The following is an 18,638-nucleotide window of genomic DNA, read 5'->3' on the forward strand; positions in this document are numbered from 1 at the left end:
CAGGAGCGGAGCCCCCTGGAGCCACAAGCCAAGCCGCTCCTGCTGCGGGGAGCAGGAAAGGTCAGGATGGGCAGATGACGGGTGGGAAGCAGGAGGTGGGCCATGCCGGGGCCAGCATGCGGGCTGGGCTCCTGCACCCACGCCCGGCTGTGCCCAACGTGCCCTGGGACCACGGTGAAGGGTCTCTCCTCTGCTGTCTCCTCCCTGCCTGCTGTCCACAGTAGAGGTTTCCAAACTAATTCATTTGCAGACTAGTTTTCTTGGTGTCTTCAGGAAATAAGCCCCCCTTTAGGAATCTTTTTGCCCTAATAACTTTTTTTTTAAAATCTCAATGGTTTCAACTCTGATAATCAAAGGATTGGAACATTTCTGCAAAAAAAGTACATTTGCAGCCCCAAACTAGGACCAGGGGTCCCTCCACCCTCCCCCCCCAGAATGGAGTGTTACATACAGGTATATACATTTTGTTAGGTGTGGGGTGGGGTGACAAACTGAACAGTGTTTGGTCTGGAATGTGTTTAAGGAAAAGGCAAACTTTGCAGTGTGTGAGTAGACAGAACGGGAAGTAGCACTGTTTCTGGAGAACATGCAAAGGCGTCGTGCATTGGTTGAATCAGAGGACCTTCAACTCATGGGCCAGAGTGACCGATCGTACAACCTGGGAAGTGTCTTATTTCTGCTATGGAGGTGGGATGAGCTTCCTTCCTGGCCCTGCTATCCCTTTACAGGTCCAGATCAAACAGGCAGCGCACGTGAAGGAGGGGTGTGGTGGCTGAAGCCAAGAGGCAGTGAGCCTGGTCTTTCTGTCGCCAGCTTGCAGATACAGTTCTGCTGTGACAGCTCCCGGGTAAAGGATCGATACCGGCTGAGCCTCTGGGTGGCCCACAAGGTCTTGGTGAATTATTCTGAGTTCTCTCCGCTGGGATACAATCCTTTCTTGCTGAGCAGTTAATCAGATTAAGCTATCACTGCTGGGCTCCCTCCCGATGTTCCTAGTGTGCTTGACTTTGATTCTACAGGGGAGTTCTGCTCTCCCAGGCCCCTATCCCCCCAGGACATACTGCAGACCAAGGTAGACAAGTGAACAGGATGAGATTAGTGCTGGGTGAGTAAACTGAGGATCCTGTGGCAAATCCCCTTAGTCAGATGGCTCACATCTGCTAAGTGCCACAGCTTTGCTGTTTAGCCAAAACTATCCTTTTTTTTTTTTTTTTTTTGCCTTAATCTGGACAGTCACATTCCTGGAACACTATGCTAAAAGCTAGTTGGAGAGGGGGTACCTCTTGAAGGTACCATGCCAGGAAGGGGCTGTTCTCTGCTCCCACAAATATGCAATGGTTTGGTGCATTGGTTGGCCAGAGTCACTGCCACGGTCAAGAAAACTAACCCTACCTGCCGGCCTGCCTGTCTCCTTCCTTCCCTCCTTTTGCTTTTTTAGCCCCCACACTTTCTGCATTAGTCTTTTTTTAAAAAATGGACAATGAAGGGGAATGTTATCTTTTCCACTCTTTTATGGAGCCAGGGGAAGAGACAGTGAAAGCTGCCCACTGCCATGGCCACGAACAGCCCTGGAGCTGCTGTCCATGTGTCTGGGAGGCTCACTTTCTCAGGGGTTTCTGTGGCCACATGCACTTCACAGAGGCACGCATGCTCCTGCTATCCCAACTGGACATCCTGGTTAACAGGGAGGAGCTGCACTCTGTCGGGGGCCCGTGTGTCAGTGTGTACTCACTGCTTCTGACAAATGTTCACTTCCCTGATGGTCTCAATTGTGAGATGAAGGTCAGAGAGGCAAGGGAGGGAAGAGACAGACAGGCGGCTGAGGGAAATACCACTCTAGGACACTCTTTTAAAATGTAATATTCAAGTGAGAAAAAATAGCCACTTGCTCTGAGAAAGCAAAGAGAGCAAATAGGGGCTTGGGGGCAGAAAGAATGCTGGGGTGGCCCCGTACATCCCTTTTAGCTCAAACACACTGGCTTTGAGAGCGGGTATGAGTGGTGCACGTGTGGAATGCCCAGCTATGGGTGGTGGGATGTGATATCGCCAAGGGCCCCAGGACCCTGTCACCCCGCTTACAGGTCTTAACAAAAGGCACATTTTGGGTTCTCTTCCTGTGCTATAACACAGGATGAATAATACCAAACACAGTAGAAAGAGAACCCCTTTTAACCACTGACTCTCTCAAAAGAGCAAACATCCTTCCATATGGCTGTTATTTCTTCCTTTTCCTAAAACAATAGGAAATAAACCTGGTGGCATCGAGATGGCATGTACTTAACTGATGTCAAGTTCCACAGTCCACTTTGACTGAATCAGTCAAAAGAGTCTACCTGAAACCAGCTACTATCTCCTTGCACTAAATTACTGAGACCTGACAAGTGGCAGGTCATGCACAGCCATGAGATAACCGGACCAAGAGGACGCCTGAACAGGCCCGGCTTTCAGCTGTTCAGCACGTTTGGATTTTCAACCTCCTTGCACGTAACATGCGGCACACATGTCAGCTCCCGACAGTGAGTTGATCACCAGTAATACAGCTGGACTTCAAGTGTGGCTTTCTAAATGCTAATGACTGCGTATAGCACACAGTATGAAGGGCTGATAATTAATCGAGCACATCATAGATACTGAATTCAGACAAATTATCACCCATCTAAACACCTGTTTTCTTATATTTCAAAAACTTGAATGCTCCATTATACTTGTTAGTAAGCAACAGCATAATAACCCCCCTGGAGAGATGCCTCCATTTACTCAGCTACTGTTTTATAATATTCAGGCTACTGTTCTTCTGAAGGTGGGGGTTTGATGCACAGCCAACTCAGGTGACACATTTTTTCTTAACTGGGTCTGTTATTTTATAAACTTTTCTAGGGTTTTTTTTTTTTTAAACAGATTTTGAAGAGTGATAGCCTGGTTTTCACTCTAGAAGCCTGTGAGGCTGATGCCCAGTGGGATTCCTGCCAAGGGCCTAAGTATCTATGACACATGTGGGAACAAGGTTGACCAGTTGTCTGTCTTTCCAGCTGTTCTTACAAAGACCTGCACTGTGACCTAAAGGAGTGGCTCTGTGTGTGTGTGTGTGTGTGTGTGTGTGTGTGTAGGACCAGGGGGCATCACTAAACCTTTGGCCTGGACAAGGCAAAAGTGTGGAAGTGATAAAGATGGCTTGATCAATAGGGCCTTCTGAATCTGGACAACTGTGGGAGAAGGCCTAAGGACAATAGCCAAGAAGCCATTGACCATCAAACAGACCTACAGGGACACACAGTAAGCTTGAGCTGACTGTGTGGAATTCAGACTCAAGGTGTTGTTAGGGCATGAGGACTGAGAGAGGGTGTTTGCAAAAGCTGGCTGTTGGAGCCACCTGCTTGCCTCCATGAGAGCCTCCATGAGAGCCTCCTTGAAAAGCATTTGTCCTGGGTTTCACACTGCATGTGCTCGATCCCATGCTCCTATCCACCATGTGGGTGATTGTGGCCTGCTTTGCCAGGGACATTGCTGGTTTCAGTACTGAAAGTCCTATAGCCTGGGAAATTCTTCAGCCCCAGCAAATTGGGACCTTTGATGACCCACCACCACAGGTCTTTGGTTTTCAGATCCCCCTGGTCAGAGAAATTGCTTCCAGCAGTGGCTAGGCCTAGTTGAGGCCATCTCTGGCCATCACTGCAGTAATCAGTGTCCTGCTTGTTCAGAGGTTGAGTCTTCTCACCACCCTGGACAAAGTGGATTCTTTAGAAAGGCCACTTCCCTCTCCTGCCTTGGAGAACATTCATAGAAGAACAGGGTAAAAATCTGCAGGAACAACTTGTGTGAGTTGGAGGCCGTTTAAGTGTAAGATTAGAAATGCATATTTAAAAAAGAGATTAATTTTAAAACTGCATAGCTGAGAGCAGAGCTTTCATGTGTTAACCCCTCATGAGAAATGAGAGCTGTGGGACGTTCACCTCAACAAAATGGCATCTTGTTCCTTTTCTGAGGGAGGTGCTTCAAACTTTTCTTGGGAGGAGGGTTATCTCCTTCACAGCGAGTCTAGTCGCTGAAATTTTGCCTTTAGTCTCTGGAAAGCAGGCTTTATTTCTGACTGCTAATGGCAAGTGGCTCCTGGAGTCTCCGCTTGAGGTGGGGTTCGCTGGAGGAAGCTGCTAGGAAAGGTTTCCTACAGTTTCCCCTACTAAATCCACCCTGAGGGAAGACCGCCCTGAGCACAGCTGAGCTGTCTGCTTAGAGAGCTGCCCTCCGAGGAAGGGGAGAGAGAGAGAAGAAATAGAAGTAAAGTGCACTCTTTGCCGCGGAGACAGATTCTTGATCCTCTTACTAGAAATTTTAAAAAATACCTTGAAATTTCCCTTGGAGAAAAAAAGACACCTAAAGGTTAACATAAAACTACTACCAACAAGCAAAAGTTACAGGTCCTATAACCGAGAAGTACAGATGGAGAAGACATATTTCTTAAAAGGAAAAACGAAGCCCTGGTGCACAATATTTACCAATACTTAAATAATCCAGTTGAAAGCTTTTTTGTGTGTCATTAATGAAAAAACACAATATAGACGGTTACCCATACTGAGAAGATTGGAAATGACAGGTGTCGGGGGAGAGGATGAAGAAGGTCCGTTCCTTTAGAGCTTTGCAAGATTCCTATATACAGCACCAGATCCTATTAAATCAGCTCCCTTGAGTCAGTACAGTTTGTGAGAAATGAACACTTCAGAATTGCAGTATAAAATATGGCCATAAAAAAACTTCTGTCTTCCAGTCCTGTGCAGGAAGGCGCACCATGCAAGGTGGGGTCACTCTGGAGTGGCTCCTGGTGCTGTGGCCCCGGGGCCCCTTCCCTGGCCCCACCCCCTGGGCCCCGTCTCACGAGCCAGTCACTTGCTTCCAGAGTGCCCTGTCGTCACAGTGGTGGGCCTCGGTCTCCGCTCTGCTCCCACTCCTGGGACCCCCGACGAAGAGGAAATGAAACTACAGAGCGTGGAGGGGGCCAGACCTGCAGGGGGCCAGAGGACACAAGGGGTTCAGAGCTGCAGAAGGAAATACTTGCTACCCCCTCCCACTGCAAGGGTTTGGGGGAGACAAACTTTTAGACACTTGACTCTCAATTTTTACCTGTCCATCGGAAGGCTTTGCAACTTGTCCAAAATACTTTTTTCTTAGACCCAGTCTTCCCTCCTTTTTTGGTAATAATTATTTAGTAAAATAATAATTAGTTAACAATACTGAATAATACCATAAGTGCTTTGTATTTGAAGAAGATGTGGTTTCATCACCAAAAGAGGATAAATTCTGTTTATTGAGCACTTACTATGTACTAGGCATGGGGCTAGGTGTTGAACACATGCTGTCATTATAAGAACTGCTTATTTTTCACAACAGCTCCATGAAGTAGGGATTTTAAGAATGAAGAAAGAATGTGATCCCCCCTCTAACCTCTGCTTGGTGTGCTATCTGTATGTTTGGCTAAGATGTGTTTATGACACAGAGCACATAGAAATGAGAGTTGCTGACCTATTCCTGTGGAATCCTGGTGGCCCCCTAATTCCTCACAGGAAGAACTAAGTGCTCCCCAAGAAGATGTATTGGCTCTGAAGGTCTTGATGCAGGGTGAACCCTCTTTGGCTTAGCACTGGGATACAAGGCGATCCATAAAGTAAGTCACTGGGGGTGGCATTGCTATCAGAGCCATTGAATGAATGAAGTGATTGCTGTGGGGACATTAACTGAGATGTAAATGCTGGTCTACAATAGGGTGTGGAGTGTCAGGGGATGCTCATGGACATCTCTTGGTGACATTTAAGGACTGGACTCTCTTAAATGAGATGCGAAGATTAATTAGAGTGGAATGGGACCCTTTTCTGAGGGAAATAGGAAAAAATGAGGTGGAGAGAGTGAGACCAAGCTGAGGGGCACTCAACAGTGAGAATGAGGAGGCTCATGATGAAGGCAACAGCTGTGAAGTGGGGAGGAGTCATTGGAATGGTCCAATATGAGATCAAGATAAACTCAGGAGGTGAGGGGGTGGGAAGGGAGAAAGTGTAAGTATGCCCTCAATATTGTATTATCCCAAACAAAGGGGAAGGGTAATGCAATGTTATTCTTACTTTGATTGCCATGCCAATGCACTTAACATAAATTAGCTTGATTACCATCATTGTCATAAAAAAAATATATGAAGGGATCAGGCTGTCCTGAGACTCTGCCATCCTGTCCTCAACGCCTAAGAGTGACACACAGGAGCAGCATGTCAGAGGGGAAGGAGAGGCACCAGAAAACAGACAGGGCTGTGGATCTTAAACAACAGAATTCCCAGCTATAAATGGAAATAAAACCAAGGGCTGTGTGAGTACTAAATAATTAAATTTTTAGAAATTTTTTTTTTTAAAAATTAAGCAAAATCCGAGGGTTGCTGGGCATATTACATGCAATACCTCACTGGAAGTGCCTGCCTCTTGGCAGCTACTCAGCCCATCACCACTCCCTCCTCTCCACCCCAGATTTGTCTTAAATGACATTTGAAAGGTTCTGGTTTTGCTACATACGCACAATCTTTTTGGCTGGCCAAGCTGAGGCTGCTCGAAACACTTGCATTGGAACTGTCCAGGCTGCTGCCAAGATGTAGTTTTCTCATATGTCTTACAACGGCTGTGGCATTAAATGCTTGCTGAAATGGAAGATGGGGGAAAAGCAGATGAAAGATTCCAGCTAATCAGGAAAGACACAAACTCTCTCCTATCATTTCTCCTGGACATTTCGGCTTCTAACATTCTCATGATATTCTAGAACAGGAACCTTAAGGCTACTTCCTCCAAAAGTACATGGTTTATTTATCATTCCTCTCCACCTCAAAGTATATTTTGGAGATTAAAACATTTTTTCCTTCTAACATAGTAAATATATAGAATAAATGTAAACCAATTCTCTCCTTAATTTAGGTTAAGTGACTTTTAGGTTAAAAAGTATATTATAATCACGTACTGCCTGAAAATACAAAGTTTTAAAATAGTTTTAATTTTCCTATTATTGGTACTTTTGTACCAGCACCTCAGAATAAAGTATGTCAGTGGAATTAATTTCAGTACAGCAGCTCTCTACTGGCTCTCAGGTGGTAAGTCAGCCACACCTAATAGCCTGTGGTGAGAATATAGCCTTAGGTAACTAATTGGTGATCAGGCATCTCACTGGTTTAAATCATCATACTTTTACCAGGATATAATGATGAGTTCATCTCAGATTTCCTTTTTTTCCCTTCATGATTACTTTAATACAAGCTAACCATTCTAAGTTCAGCAAAGTGAAGTAAGACAGAGATTATGTTCTTAAGAAATAGCAAAGGCATACGAGCTGGTACTACTGCTATTTTTGAATCCCAGAGAAATATTAAATCACATACTCTATCCCTTTCATGTCATGATACTCCTTCCTAAGATCTTAAGCATAATGAGCTAAAATTAGCAAAATTATTTGGATGAGGTTCTGGGGATTTTCATCAAACTCTGGTGACAGTAACCTTGAGAAATAAGAGATGCTCAAACTAGAAATTCATCAGGAGTTTAGTTTAATAAACACAAGACTTACTCTCCATTTGCTTTTTGCGAAGTTCTTCCGGATCTGAGCACTGACTGATTCATGGATGTTTTTGTTGAGGGCTGTGTCACCCGCGATCCTAAAAAAGAGGCAAGATGCTTCTTCAAAAGGGAAGTCTTATTTGGTCCCTTTCAATGTGAGGGGGACTTGCCAATACTTTTCCAGGCTACGTGCTGGCCCACAGCTCTACTCTGGTCCTGTTCGACTTCTGAACTCTGCACCTTCTCAGGATTCCTCAACACCATCCTGGTTGACCTCTCTTCCTGGTTCCTGCTTCTTCCTTTTCTGGCCTTAATTCCCACAACCTCAGAGTCCAACATGACAAGGCAACCTGAGTTAGTTTACCTTCCACCTCCCTCCACACCAGCTTTCTACCTGCAGAGCTTTACCTCAGAGCTCTCAACCTTGCCCTACCTGGTCTGATCACCAGGTCCCCATCCACGCCCACATCCCAGCTTCCTCACACCTGAGGCCTCTCTCTCTGCCTACCCTAGACCTCTGCTCCGTGGACCCATGGCTCCACCTGGCTTCATCCCAGCTCAACTCAGCTCTTTCTCTGAGAGAAAGAGAGAGGAGAGGACCCCCCCCACACACCCCACCCCTAGTACTGCTTGGTACATATTCAACTCTTGAATTTCCTACAAAAGTTTCCAAAAATCTAGGGACTGCATCCACTCTACAATCAACTGGACGCTTTATATTAGGGAGTAATTTTTTTATTTACTGTTCTTTTCCTACTAGCAGAGAAGAAGTTAGGTTTACTTTTTTCCTTTTGTCCCCAGAGTCCCCCTTATCTTGCTACTGCTCCCCTCTATCACCTCTCACTCCCTCCCTCTCTGCAGTTGCACCTCCCTCTTTGCTCTCTGATCATCTCTGATCTTACCGACAACCTAGAGGTTGCTCATGGCTTATCCTTCTCCCACAAACATCTTTTACACCCTCAAACCATCACCTTCCTCTACATTCAGCCAATTGGCTTCCCCATTTCTTTTTTTTTTTTAAAGATTTATTTATTTATTTACCTAAGCACTGGGTACAGTCAGAAGAGCGGGAGGGTGAGAGAATTCACCAGAGTCAGAGCAGGGAGCAGAACAGGCAGAAGGACCGAAGTACACTGCTGAGGGGAGCAGCGGGCGGCAGGAGAGGTCTGTGCGCCATGTGGAACCCTCCTCCGGTAGCCGGGGAACAGCTGGGGATCGAACCCACGCTGAAGAGGCTGAGGGCAGCTTCGCCACCCAGCACTCAACCGCTGCGCCACCGGGGAGGCCCTGGCTTCCCCATTTCAAAGGAAGCTGTATTGTGCTCTTGTTCTTCTCTGGGTTGGGGTCCTTTCATTTGCCCTTTCCTTTAGCACCAAACAATTAAATTCTAAGTCAACATCTGATGCCCAAGAAATAATTACTTGAGGGGGCCTCCCTGGTGGCGCAAGGGGTTGAGACGCAGCTTATGAAGCTGTCTGCAGTCACTGCACAATGGGTTCGATCCCCAGCCAGGGAGCTACCCACATGGCGCAGCAGACCTCTCCTGCCTTGCCCACTACTCCCCTCGGCAGTGTATTCTGGTCAATTTGCCTGTTCTCTTCCCTACTCTGTCTCTGGTGGATCCTCTCACCCCCCATGCCTCTGGTCTGTACCACAGCTCTTATATGCATAAATAAATCTTAAAAAAAAGAAATAATTACTTGAAAAGGTAAGGGACAGATGGAGGCCAGGGACATTGATCATGCCTTCTAGCTGGAAGGTAACCAGTAAGTGAGAAAAATTGCCATGTTCTAGATCCATTTGTCACTGGACACAAAGCCATTGGGATGGCCCAGACTGTTTGGTCTATCTTGTTGGGGGGATGAAAGGATTAAGTTTAGGTCTTACTCAGACAGGAAATCATCACTGAAGAAAAAAAAATGTTCCTACCCACCTTGCCTTTCACTTTAGAACTGAAAGCTTGGTTGATGGATTAAGTCTGCACCAGACTGGCTTAAGCTGAGAATACACTCTGAAGGTCCCTGCTAAGTGCAGTTCCCCAGAACAGACCCCTGTCTTTTTCTCAGCAGGGCTATTAATACTTAGCCTAGAGATATTCAGAATGAACCAAAGTGAACCAGGTTTCCATTTCCAACAACTGTTAAGTGTTCTTTTCCCCCCAGATACACCTCAGTCAACAAAAGTAGAGTATCTGAGTTGGCAAATCCATCTGACACAAGAATGACAAGGAGGCCAGGGGACTGATGCTTATTAAGCTTTTTCTCCAGAGAGCTCCTGTGAGTGTTTCTTCCTACGCCATCATAAGAGGATACCAGCTCCAGCTCGTCAGTGAGCAGCCCTTTCTTGGAAGCTACCAAGCAAAGTGGTAGGAAGTATGGTACTCCTCAGGCTGAGCACTCCCTGTGCCTCAATCCAAACTAAACAGACCAGTGAGTGAGAAGCGGGGCTCCCTCCTCTGTGGGTGAATATGGCTGCATGTAAGGAAAATGCAAACTGTCAGTCATTTCAGGAATGTTCTGAACTCACTTCCCACAACCTAGGGTGTGCTGTGTGGTTGGGTGAGAACCCAGCAGAAGGCAGAGGTGGTCTCACAACTCTGTCAGGCATTCTTCTTGAGGGGCTGCAGCCACCTTGGGTCATGACAGCACATGTTCTTCTTCAACAGAAAAGGCTGCTATGAGGAGGCCTGGAAGCTCAAAATGCCAGTGTATGACAGGAGACTCGGGGCTGCCAGCTCCAGCAGTTTTCACCAACAAAACTGGAGGCATGGAGTCTGAGACTTGGAATCCCCTTAGTTGCTGCTGTGACTGTCCTAGCAATTGAACAATGCCACCCCCACAGAAGAATTTCTTTAAAACAGAATTTCTGTATGCAGGCACATCTCAGCCAACACGGTGGGTTCAGCTTCACACCACAACAGCTTCACACAATATCAAAAAAGGGATTCAGGTGAATTCTTTTGTTTCCAAATGCATCAGATGTATATAAGAGGTGCACTTACACTCAGCCTCAACCCAGTGTGGAGAGCATCAGGTCTAGAAAGCAGTGTCTGTACCTTAATTAAGACATACTTTACTAATCCATAATCAATTGAATTTAAGGGAGACTAGCCCATATATTCTGGTTGTACCTGATTTAATCAGTGGGAAAGCTTTGAAAGCAGAGATGAGGCCTTCTCCCAAAATGAAACTTCACCTATGAACAGCACCTTTATCCTGTTCCTGAGCTGCAGCCTGCCCAAAGGATTACGGATTTGCATAATTACTTCCATATTGCATATGCCAATTCCTTGCAATAAATCTCAATATATATTTTTAAAAAAAGACATTCTTTACTGATTAAACATGCTACCCATCACCCAAGCTGCTGGGGAAAAGGCATCGATAGACTTGCTCCACACAGACTTGCCACAAATATTCAGTTATATAAAACACAGTTTCGGCGAAATGCCATACAGGGAGCTGTGCCTGTGTGTACAACACATGCGTAAAGCTAGGGACACCCACGTGTCATTCAGGTCTCACATTCTCTTTTGCGTTCCAGTTTTAATCTCTACACTAATGAGCTAGATGGTGCATATTTACATCACCCTTTGTGAGGTGTCCCTTGCTATCTTTCTGCACACACCGATCATCCAACTCATCTCTCCTTGACTCTTGGTGCCTCTGTGTTCTGGATGTGAAATGCTCTAACCCCATGTCTCTGACTTTTCATTTTTCTAGCCACTTGCTCAACATAGGCTTTGTGATGCCTGGTGTGATTCCTGGACAGTGGGTGGCTCCCAAGTCCGACGGTCAGCCTGAACTCAGCTGGTTGAAGCCCAGAGGAAGCGCAGTAGTCTCTGAACTATGAGGATAGGGCTGCAGGTGCCATCTTGGTCTGGCCAACACACGATGTTCCTCCAGGTGTCACACTGCCATGAACAGGGTTGGCTAAGTGTCCCCAGGGGGCTGATGCTCAGGGTCATCACTTTGATTTGCTTGTCAGTGAAACTAGACACAGAGCTTCAGCCCTGTCCAAAGCAGACAGATGAATCCTGTCTAGGTATTTCTCTGCAACGAGGACTGGGTTCTTATCCTGCCATCTGGCACCCTCAATTCCTAGGCCAGCAGCCTGTGGTTCCTTGCCATGCAAAAAGGCAGATCCCCTGCCAGGAGGGGCTAGGGAACACTTGGTAAGAAGGGTGGACTGCTCTTGACAAGAGCTTTGAAAGGATCCCTCTCCTGTCCAGAGGGTCTATCTGGAAGTGAGGAAAAGCATCTGCAACTTTCCAGGCTTTTCCTTTCCATGGGGGCCTGGAGTAAGTGGGAAGAGCAAATGTAGCAGAAGAGATGCTGCTGTCTGGATTTAATTGAGGTGGCGAGACCACAGCTTACAGAGTGGTGATGTTGATAAAGTTATGCTTCGCTGGAATAATTACTTCACTTTCCGCCAGCTCACAGCTGAATCCTTGTTCTCTTTTGCTTGGGCAATTTTACATGCAAGAAACAAGTACATCACTAACACAGGCAGTGCGGTACTACAGGGATGCTTGAGCAAATGTGTGTCTTTAAAATCATTTTTTAAAAAAAATTTTTTCCAATGTTTTACTTCCCATGGATTCTGAAATGCACAGGGAAAATGATAAAGCACGGGGCAAGCTCCATGCCTAAAGCAAGAAGGCATCTGTGCAGCTCACTCATGGATAATGTGACAGAGACTGACCCTGAAGTTTGCCTCTAACATGACCTCTCTCCTGAGCTCCACATTCTTGCAGCTAAACAGCTCCATAGGTCTCCACCTAGAAAACGCCAAGAACTTTCCTTATTCTTTCACTCAAGCCCACTATTCTTCTGGCACAATCATCCCCCCAAGTCCCTTAGCTGAGCCTTAGGAGTAAGCCCCAACTCCTTTCTTTGCCTCACCCCATCCACAGAGCCCTACCCAAGCCCTGGAGCATCTGTTCCCCTGGAGACCCTCTCGATGAATTAAAGGCAACTCATATAGATTGGACTTTTATTAGTGCTACAGACTCTTCTTCTTTGTATATATTTTACTCCTGGAAAAGTCCTATCAGCTAGGTGCTGCTGGTATTTACTACCCCAATTCTCTAGAGAAGCCCACGGGGCTCAGGGAACTTGCCCCAGCACTAGGAAGAGAAGGCAGGATTTGACTGAACTCAAGCAGGCTGCACCAGAACTCACACCAGAATCCTGCCAGTTCTGCTTTCTTTCTAGTCTCATCTCCCAGCCCCCTCATTGTCTGCTCTACTCCAGAAATTCCAGATGCGGTGATACCGAGGATGGATGCACAGTTTTAAGTAGTCAAGCTGTGGCTGAGACCTCAAGTGCCCTCCTTCTCCCGGAAGGTTGGTGAGCAAGGCTCAACCTCTCCCTGGACTCTATCTTGACTGTGCTGAGCCGCCCTGCTGCCTCCACCAGCCCCCTCAGAAAAGTGACCTCTCCCTTGGTTTTTCAAAAATGTTCACTGAAGGAGAGACTGTTTTAATTGGATCTTTGTCCTGACTTCCACAGTGCGAGACTGGATTAGTGAACAAGGTCTAGAAAGTAAATCACTTCCCTTCTTTGGAGGTCATTTTCCTCCACCATCAGATAATCCCCATGACATTTATTGCCACACTGTTTAGCGAGGACATAGAAACAGCCTAAATGTCCATCAGTGGACAAACTGATCAAGAGGAGGTGGAGTTCCACGTGATGCAACACTGTCAGCCATAAGGAAAGATGAAAGGCAGTCATTGACAGTAAAATGGAAGGAGTTTGAGGGAATTAGTATAATGAAGCAACTCAGAGTGACAAATACAAATACTGGACATTTATATAACAGATAAGCTGACAAAGGAAAATACAAAAGCTAGTAGACATTAATAAATGCAGTGAAGTTAAGGGGTGGGGGGAGAAACGGATAAGGGCATATATGGGATGGAGATGGGGGTGGATAGGTAGATAATCCCCAAGTCTCTTATATATAGGACAAGTGCGTCCTGGAAAAGTAACACTTGTCGTGGTGACTATGGTTACAACTGCTCTATGGTATATGTGAAAGCTGCTAAGACGCCACAAGCTAAAATTCTTATCACAAGGGGAAAAATTATTTTCTATCTCTACAAGATGATGGGTATTAACTAAACTTACTGTGGCAGTCATTTTGCAAGACATGCACCAAGTCATTATGCTGTCTACCTGAAACTCAGTGTGGCATGTCAATCACATCTTAAGACTGGAAGAAAAAGTCTTATATGGCTTTCAAAGCCTACTGTTAAGAAGTAAGAAACCCTTCGTTATCATCATTGTTACATAATTTGACCTACAGTCCAAAGTGACTTCTTAGAAAATATTGAGACATGAAATAAAACTTCCATCAGTGCAGATAAAAAAAAAAAGAAAATACTGAGACAAAAAACCAATAAAACTGAGCATAATTCTTTCTGGCTCCATCCATTTTGCTTCATTATGCTCAATGAAATAAGTCAGAAGGAAAAAGAAAAATATCGGATGGTTTCACTTATAGGAGGGATACAGGGGAACCAAATACAACACCAGGAGAAAAATAATAACAATACAAAATACAACAAAACAAAAACAATTATAAATCAGAGACATCCTGTAGGGGAGGGAGAGAGGAGGTGGGAGGAGCAAAAAGAAAAAAAAGGGAAAAAAACAAAAACAAACAAACAAAAACCAATCAAAACTGCCTACTTATTTAGGAATTCTTTCCTCCTCCCTCCAGCCCATTCCCTCCTCCCTAAAGGTGCGGAGAGCATCATTTAGGATCAGACAATTCTGGTGGCTTTGCCTTTAGCTATGTGTGCAGCCTTGGTGAAGTCACCTTATTGTCCTAAATCATTTTCCTTATCTCTGAAATGGGGATACACTCTTACAGAGTATTCTAAAGTCAAAAGATGAGATGATATTTTAAAGCAGTTAACACAGTGGCTAGAACATAACAGGTGCTCAATAAATGATAGCTGTTAAAATACCATGAAATTGAGCAGGACAGGGCTGTAAGTAGGTCCCCAGGGGAGATTTAGCAGCATATTCAAGTCTAGAGAAAAGGACCCAAGAGATAGTGGGATAAACAAGGGGATGGTTTTCTAGGGTGCTTCTTAGGGGGAGAGTCCTGAAAATCAAGGTTCTGTCCTTTTTTTTTTTCCATTTTATTGGATATTTTACTGCTTCTGGTCTTTAGTTTCAAAATGGAATTGATGGATGGGCCTCCCCTGGTGGCGCAGTGGTTGAGCGCTGGGCTGCGGAGCTGCTCGCGGCCTCTGTAGTGCCGTTTGATCCCTGGCCGCCAGCAAGGGTCCCACATGGCGTGCAGACCTCTCCTGCCGCCTGCTGCTCCCCTCCGCAGTGTATTTCGTCAGTCTGCCTGTTCTGTTCCCCGCTCTGGCTCTGGTGGGTTCTCTCACCCTCCCGTGCTGCTGACTGTACCCAGTGCTTGTATAAATAAATAAATCAATCTTAAAAAAAAAATTTGGATGTTGATGAAACTTTCATAATAATACCTTAATGAGGCATTTATTAAGTACCAGACACTATGCTAAGTCATCTTTTACATAAATCATCTCCATTACTTCTTATATCAAACCCATAAACAAGGTAATATTATTTTCATTTTAAAGATGAGAAATTGAAGCCCAGAACAATTACGTACAAACCCAGAGTCACATCTAGTTGATAGCAAAGCTTTATAGGACACTGCTCAAAATGTAGTAGAGCATGCCATAAACCATCAATTACTCCCCATGGAGTTGAGAAATTCTTACTTGAAAAGTATCTTAAAAGGGAGAAAATAGACTTCAATTCACTTAATGACCGAGTTGTGGAAAACAACTCCAAATTTAATGCTTTCTTGGGTAATTACCGGCAGTAAAAATGATGTGAAAAAATTTTGCATAAAGTAGAAAAGGAGGTAACCTTGGTATCCTTGGTACCCTTGTTATTAGCGTATTCAGAGACTGTGTCTGGAAGAACAAATGAATCCAAGTGTTGGCTTGGTCAAAGGGCTAAAGCCACTGGCCAGAATGAGGTGCAATTATTTCCGGGGTCTTCACAATTAGGGACGGTCATTAGGAAGCTTTCTCTGGGGAGGTTTGTCTAGTGGGTGTTTTTTCTTACCAGGGGTGCCGAGCTGCCTGCTCACATGTGTATCTTTTATTTGGGTCTTTCTCCATGAGGTTCCGAATGAAGTCTTTTGCTGTTCAAAAAGAAAGCACAAGGGATGGAGTCAGTGTGTGGTTTGAGATGTGACAATGCAATACCAGAGGGTTTTTGAGAGTATCTGGTATGACATGAGACCAGGTGTCCACAAACCCCAGGGTAGCCGGGGCACCACACAAAGGGCAGGTGGCACCAACATCTGGGGTCAAGGAGAACCAAAGTGTGGGACTTCCAGTGGTGACGCATGAATGAAATGGCAAGTAAACCAGGTTGGGACCCTGTCCTCCCAGCCTGAAGCTCCTTCTGTCTGGCAGTTAGTGATACTTTTGGTTCAAAGAAGAGATAAACAGGCCCCTCATTCACCTCACCGATGCCTCAAAGAGCTGTTTTGCTGATGTCCCAATTCAACAAGCTCTCCTGAGCATCTAACCAAGCTCACCAGCTCCTGGGCAAGGGGCAGTGAATACATAGCCCTCAAGCAGCCCCACCTCAGGCAGCCTCTCACAAATAAAGAACAGGAGTCACATGTGAGGAGACATCCCCCAGTGGGAAGGTGGAGTTTGTCTGGAGGCCCAGCACGAGAATGACCAGAAGCAGGGCACTGAGGACCTGAGGGTCGGGTCACAGATCTGAAAGATGACAGCCCCATGCCCAAATGGAAATCTCAGCATCAGAGGGGCTGGCAGGTCCCTGGCCAGGAGGCTGGGCTTCTGGGTGAGGCTGCATCCTTCCTAGGTCAAAGTAAAACCTTCTAGAGGTCATTTCCTACAAATCTTGGAGGCTTATCCCAGGTTTTAGAAGACTGAGAGGGAAAGTAAGGTGTTTCTAGTTAGGCGGAATTAGGATAAATAAAATAATAAAACACAATATTTGAATCACCCACCTGTGAGTACAGAACGCTATCTAGTCATTATTTCATGTGACCCTCACACCAACCTCCGTGGCTGGAAGGAATATTAGTGCCATCTTAGCAGTGAGGAAACAGAGGCTCTGAGGTTCTTAGTTTACACAGGCCTTGGTTTCGATCTTCATCTCTGAGGAAGAGATGGTGAGTGTCTCTGGGAATGATTGAGTGTGGCAGAGCAGCCGAGGCTCTGTAGTGAGAACTTAGGTTCAAATCCCAGCTTTGCCACTCAGTAGCTGTGTGACTTTGGTCAAGTTATTTCACTTTCTTAGCCTCAGTTTCCTCATCTTTCAAGAGGGGATAACAGTAACACCCATCTGGTAGGCTATCCTGAGAACTGGGAGTTAGCTCACATGAAGAGTTTAAAGTGTACAGCTCATAGTAGGTGCTCAGCAAGTGCTAGCAGATACAGTTTCTCTCCTACATGTGGGGAACACCCACCTCAGGGCATGGTTAGGAGAAGTGGTGGAGTGAGTCTCCACCTCCAGATGTCCTTCACCTGTCTTCTACTTTGTAATCAAGCCAAGTATACACCTCAGGAAGCTTCCTCTGATGCTTCAGGCCTACTCTAAGTCCCCTTGTCTGTCAGAGTCAGGTGGCCTGCATGTAACATTCTCTGGGGCCACCCCCAGTGAGTTGAACCACTTACCAGAGTCAGAGATGTCATCCCAGTAGGGGGAGTCGAACTCATATTCTGCTTTGAGGATCTGTTCAAAGAGCTTGGAGTCATTTTCATCATAAAAAGGAGGGTAGCCACAGAGCCTGGAAGACAAGATGGTAGAAGCTCTGAAAAGACTGTACAGTCAGCCTGGTGCTTTGGCCCCCAGAAGGAAGAGCCACTTTCCCTCAAGCTGAGGAAACCAGCACTGTGTATAGTGCAAGTGCCATGTCAACAGAGAAATGAACCCCCATTCTGCGAGCATTGGTGGCATGGAAATAAAACTGATATAGTAAACAGAAAAAAAAGGGTTAGCTCAGGTGAAAATAAAAGGTGAAATATATGTATTTAAGTCCACTTTAATTCATGTACATTATTCACCCTAAAAACCTACCAGACAGCCTTCTGCAGTGTACACACTATTGATCTTATGGTCTGCAATACTGTCCCTAATCCAAACAAAATATATGTAATATTTTAGGGTCCTTACAAGCTCACTTAATTTATTAAACAAAGAGAAAAAAGGAAATTTTACAAGCTTGAGCATCAAGCTGCCACAAGTTCCCCTAAACTGCACATGATCGCTCTACCCTGCCCAAATGGGACATTTGGAAATGCCCAATTAAGGTTTTGCTTATTAATGGGCAGTAAGTATAAGCAGAAGTTGGTATGAATTATAATATCACAATATTGTAATACTGACATTCCATTCTCCCACTGAACCAATGAAAGTTGATTTAAAAAAAATGAAATTAGGTTGCTGGTGCAGTAACACATAGTTCTGGGGGTTCCTACAGTTATCTGACAAACATTTCAGGAGAGAATGTTCATCAAATACCCCAATTCAGCTTGTTCCACAAACTCATGAAGTCTCACTCAAGGCTGCTCTCAGTTCCAATGGAACTTTTTCCTATTAGTAGACCATCACTGCATTTTCTGGGCACACATTTCCTTATCTAAACATGAGGAGGTCAGGCTAAAAAAACCCTAATAATCATTGAGGCTTTAAGCTGCTGTGGCTGTAGGAATTCCTCACCCAACTTATTTGGCTGGCCAAGAGACCTGGGGAGAGCCCTAACACATGCTTGAGGCCCACATGGAACAGGTACAGAGCCCTGCTGGGCCTGGACACTCAGGAAAGGGTGGGGTCACTGCTGTGTGTGTGAGTGACCAATGGGGTAGAAGACAGGGCTGGATTCTGTAAGGCCAGGTGCAAAGCTGGATGGTGAAGAATTCAGTTCTGGTTCTGACAATCCAGAAGTGGTGGCCACAAGGGGCTCTGCTGCTTCAAGGAAGCCCTAGGCCTTCCCACATAGCCCAACTTTGCTCAAAACACAGAGATA

General features: G+C 45.5%; 1 protein-coding gene across 3 annotated transcripts in view; it reads right to left on the reverse strand.

The window, feature by feature from the left end:
- Window positions 1-4,877: 4,877 nt before the first annotated feature.
- The window catches only part of CAMK1D (calcium/calmodulin dependent protein kinase ID), a gene marked incomplete at its 3' end in the record, with an annotated part of 347,164 nt that continues 333,403 nt past the window's right edge, over window positions 4,878-18,638 (reverse strand). For 2 of the 3 annotated variants that reach the window (XM_084254294.1, XM_084254293.1), the window contains 5 exons: window positions 17,287-17,399; window positions 15,692-15,770; window positions 7,582-7,669; window positions 6,593-6,667; window positions 4,904-4,996 (listed from right to left, as the gene is read on the reverse strand). In XM_084254294.1, the coding sequence (XP_084110420.1) occupies window positions 4,904-4,996; window positions 6,593-6,667; window positions 7,582-7,669; window positions 15,692-15,770; window positions 17,287-17,399 (448 nt within the window). Of the gene's footprint in view, window positions 4,997-6,549; window positions 6,668-7,581; window positions 7,670-15,691; window positions 15,771-17,286; window positions 17,400-18,638 lie in introns of all 3 variants that reach the window. The other variant, XM_084254292.1, reaches the window with a different exon arrangement.

This window comes from Talpa europaea (assembly GCF_964194135.1).
Source record: "Talpa europaea genome assembly, chromosome: 14".
In the NCBI taxonomy this organism is placed as follows: Eukaryota; Metazoa; Chordata; class Mammalia; order Eulipotyphla; family Talpidae; genus Talpa; species Talpa europaea.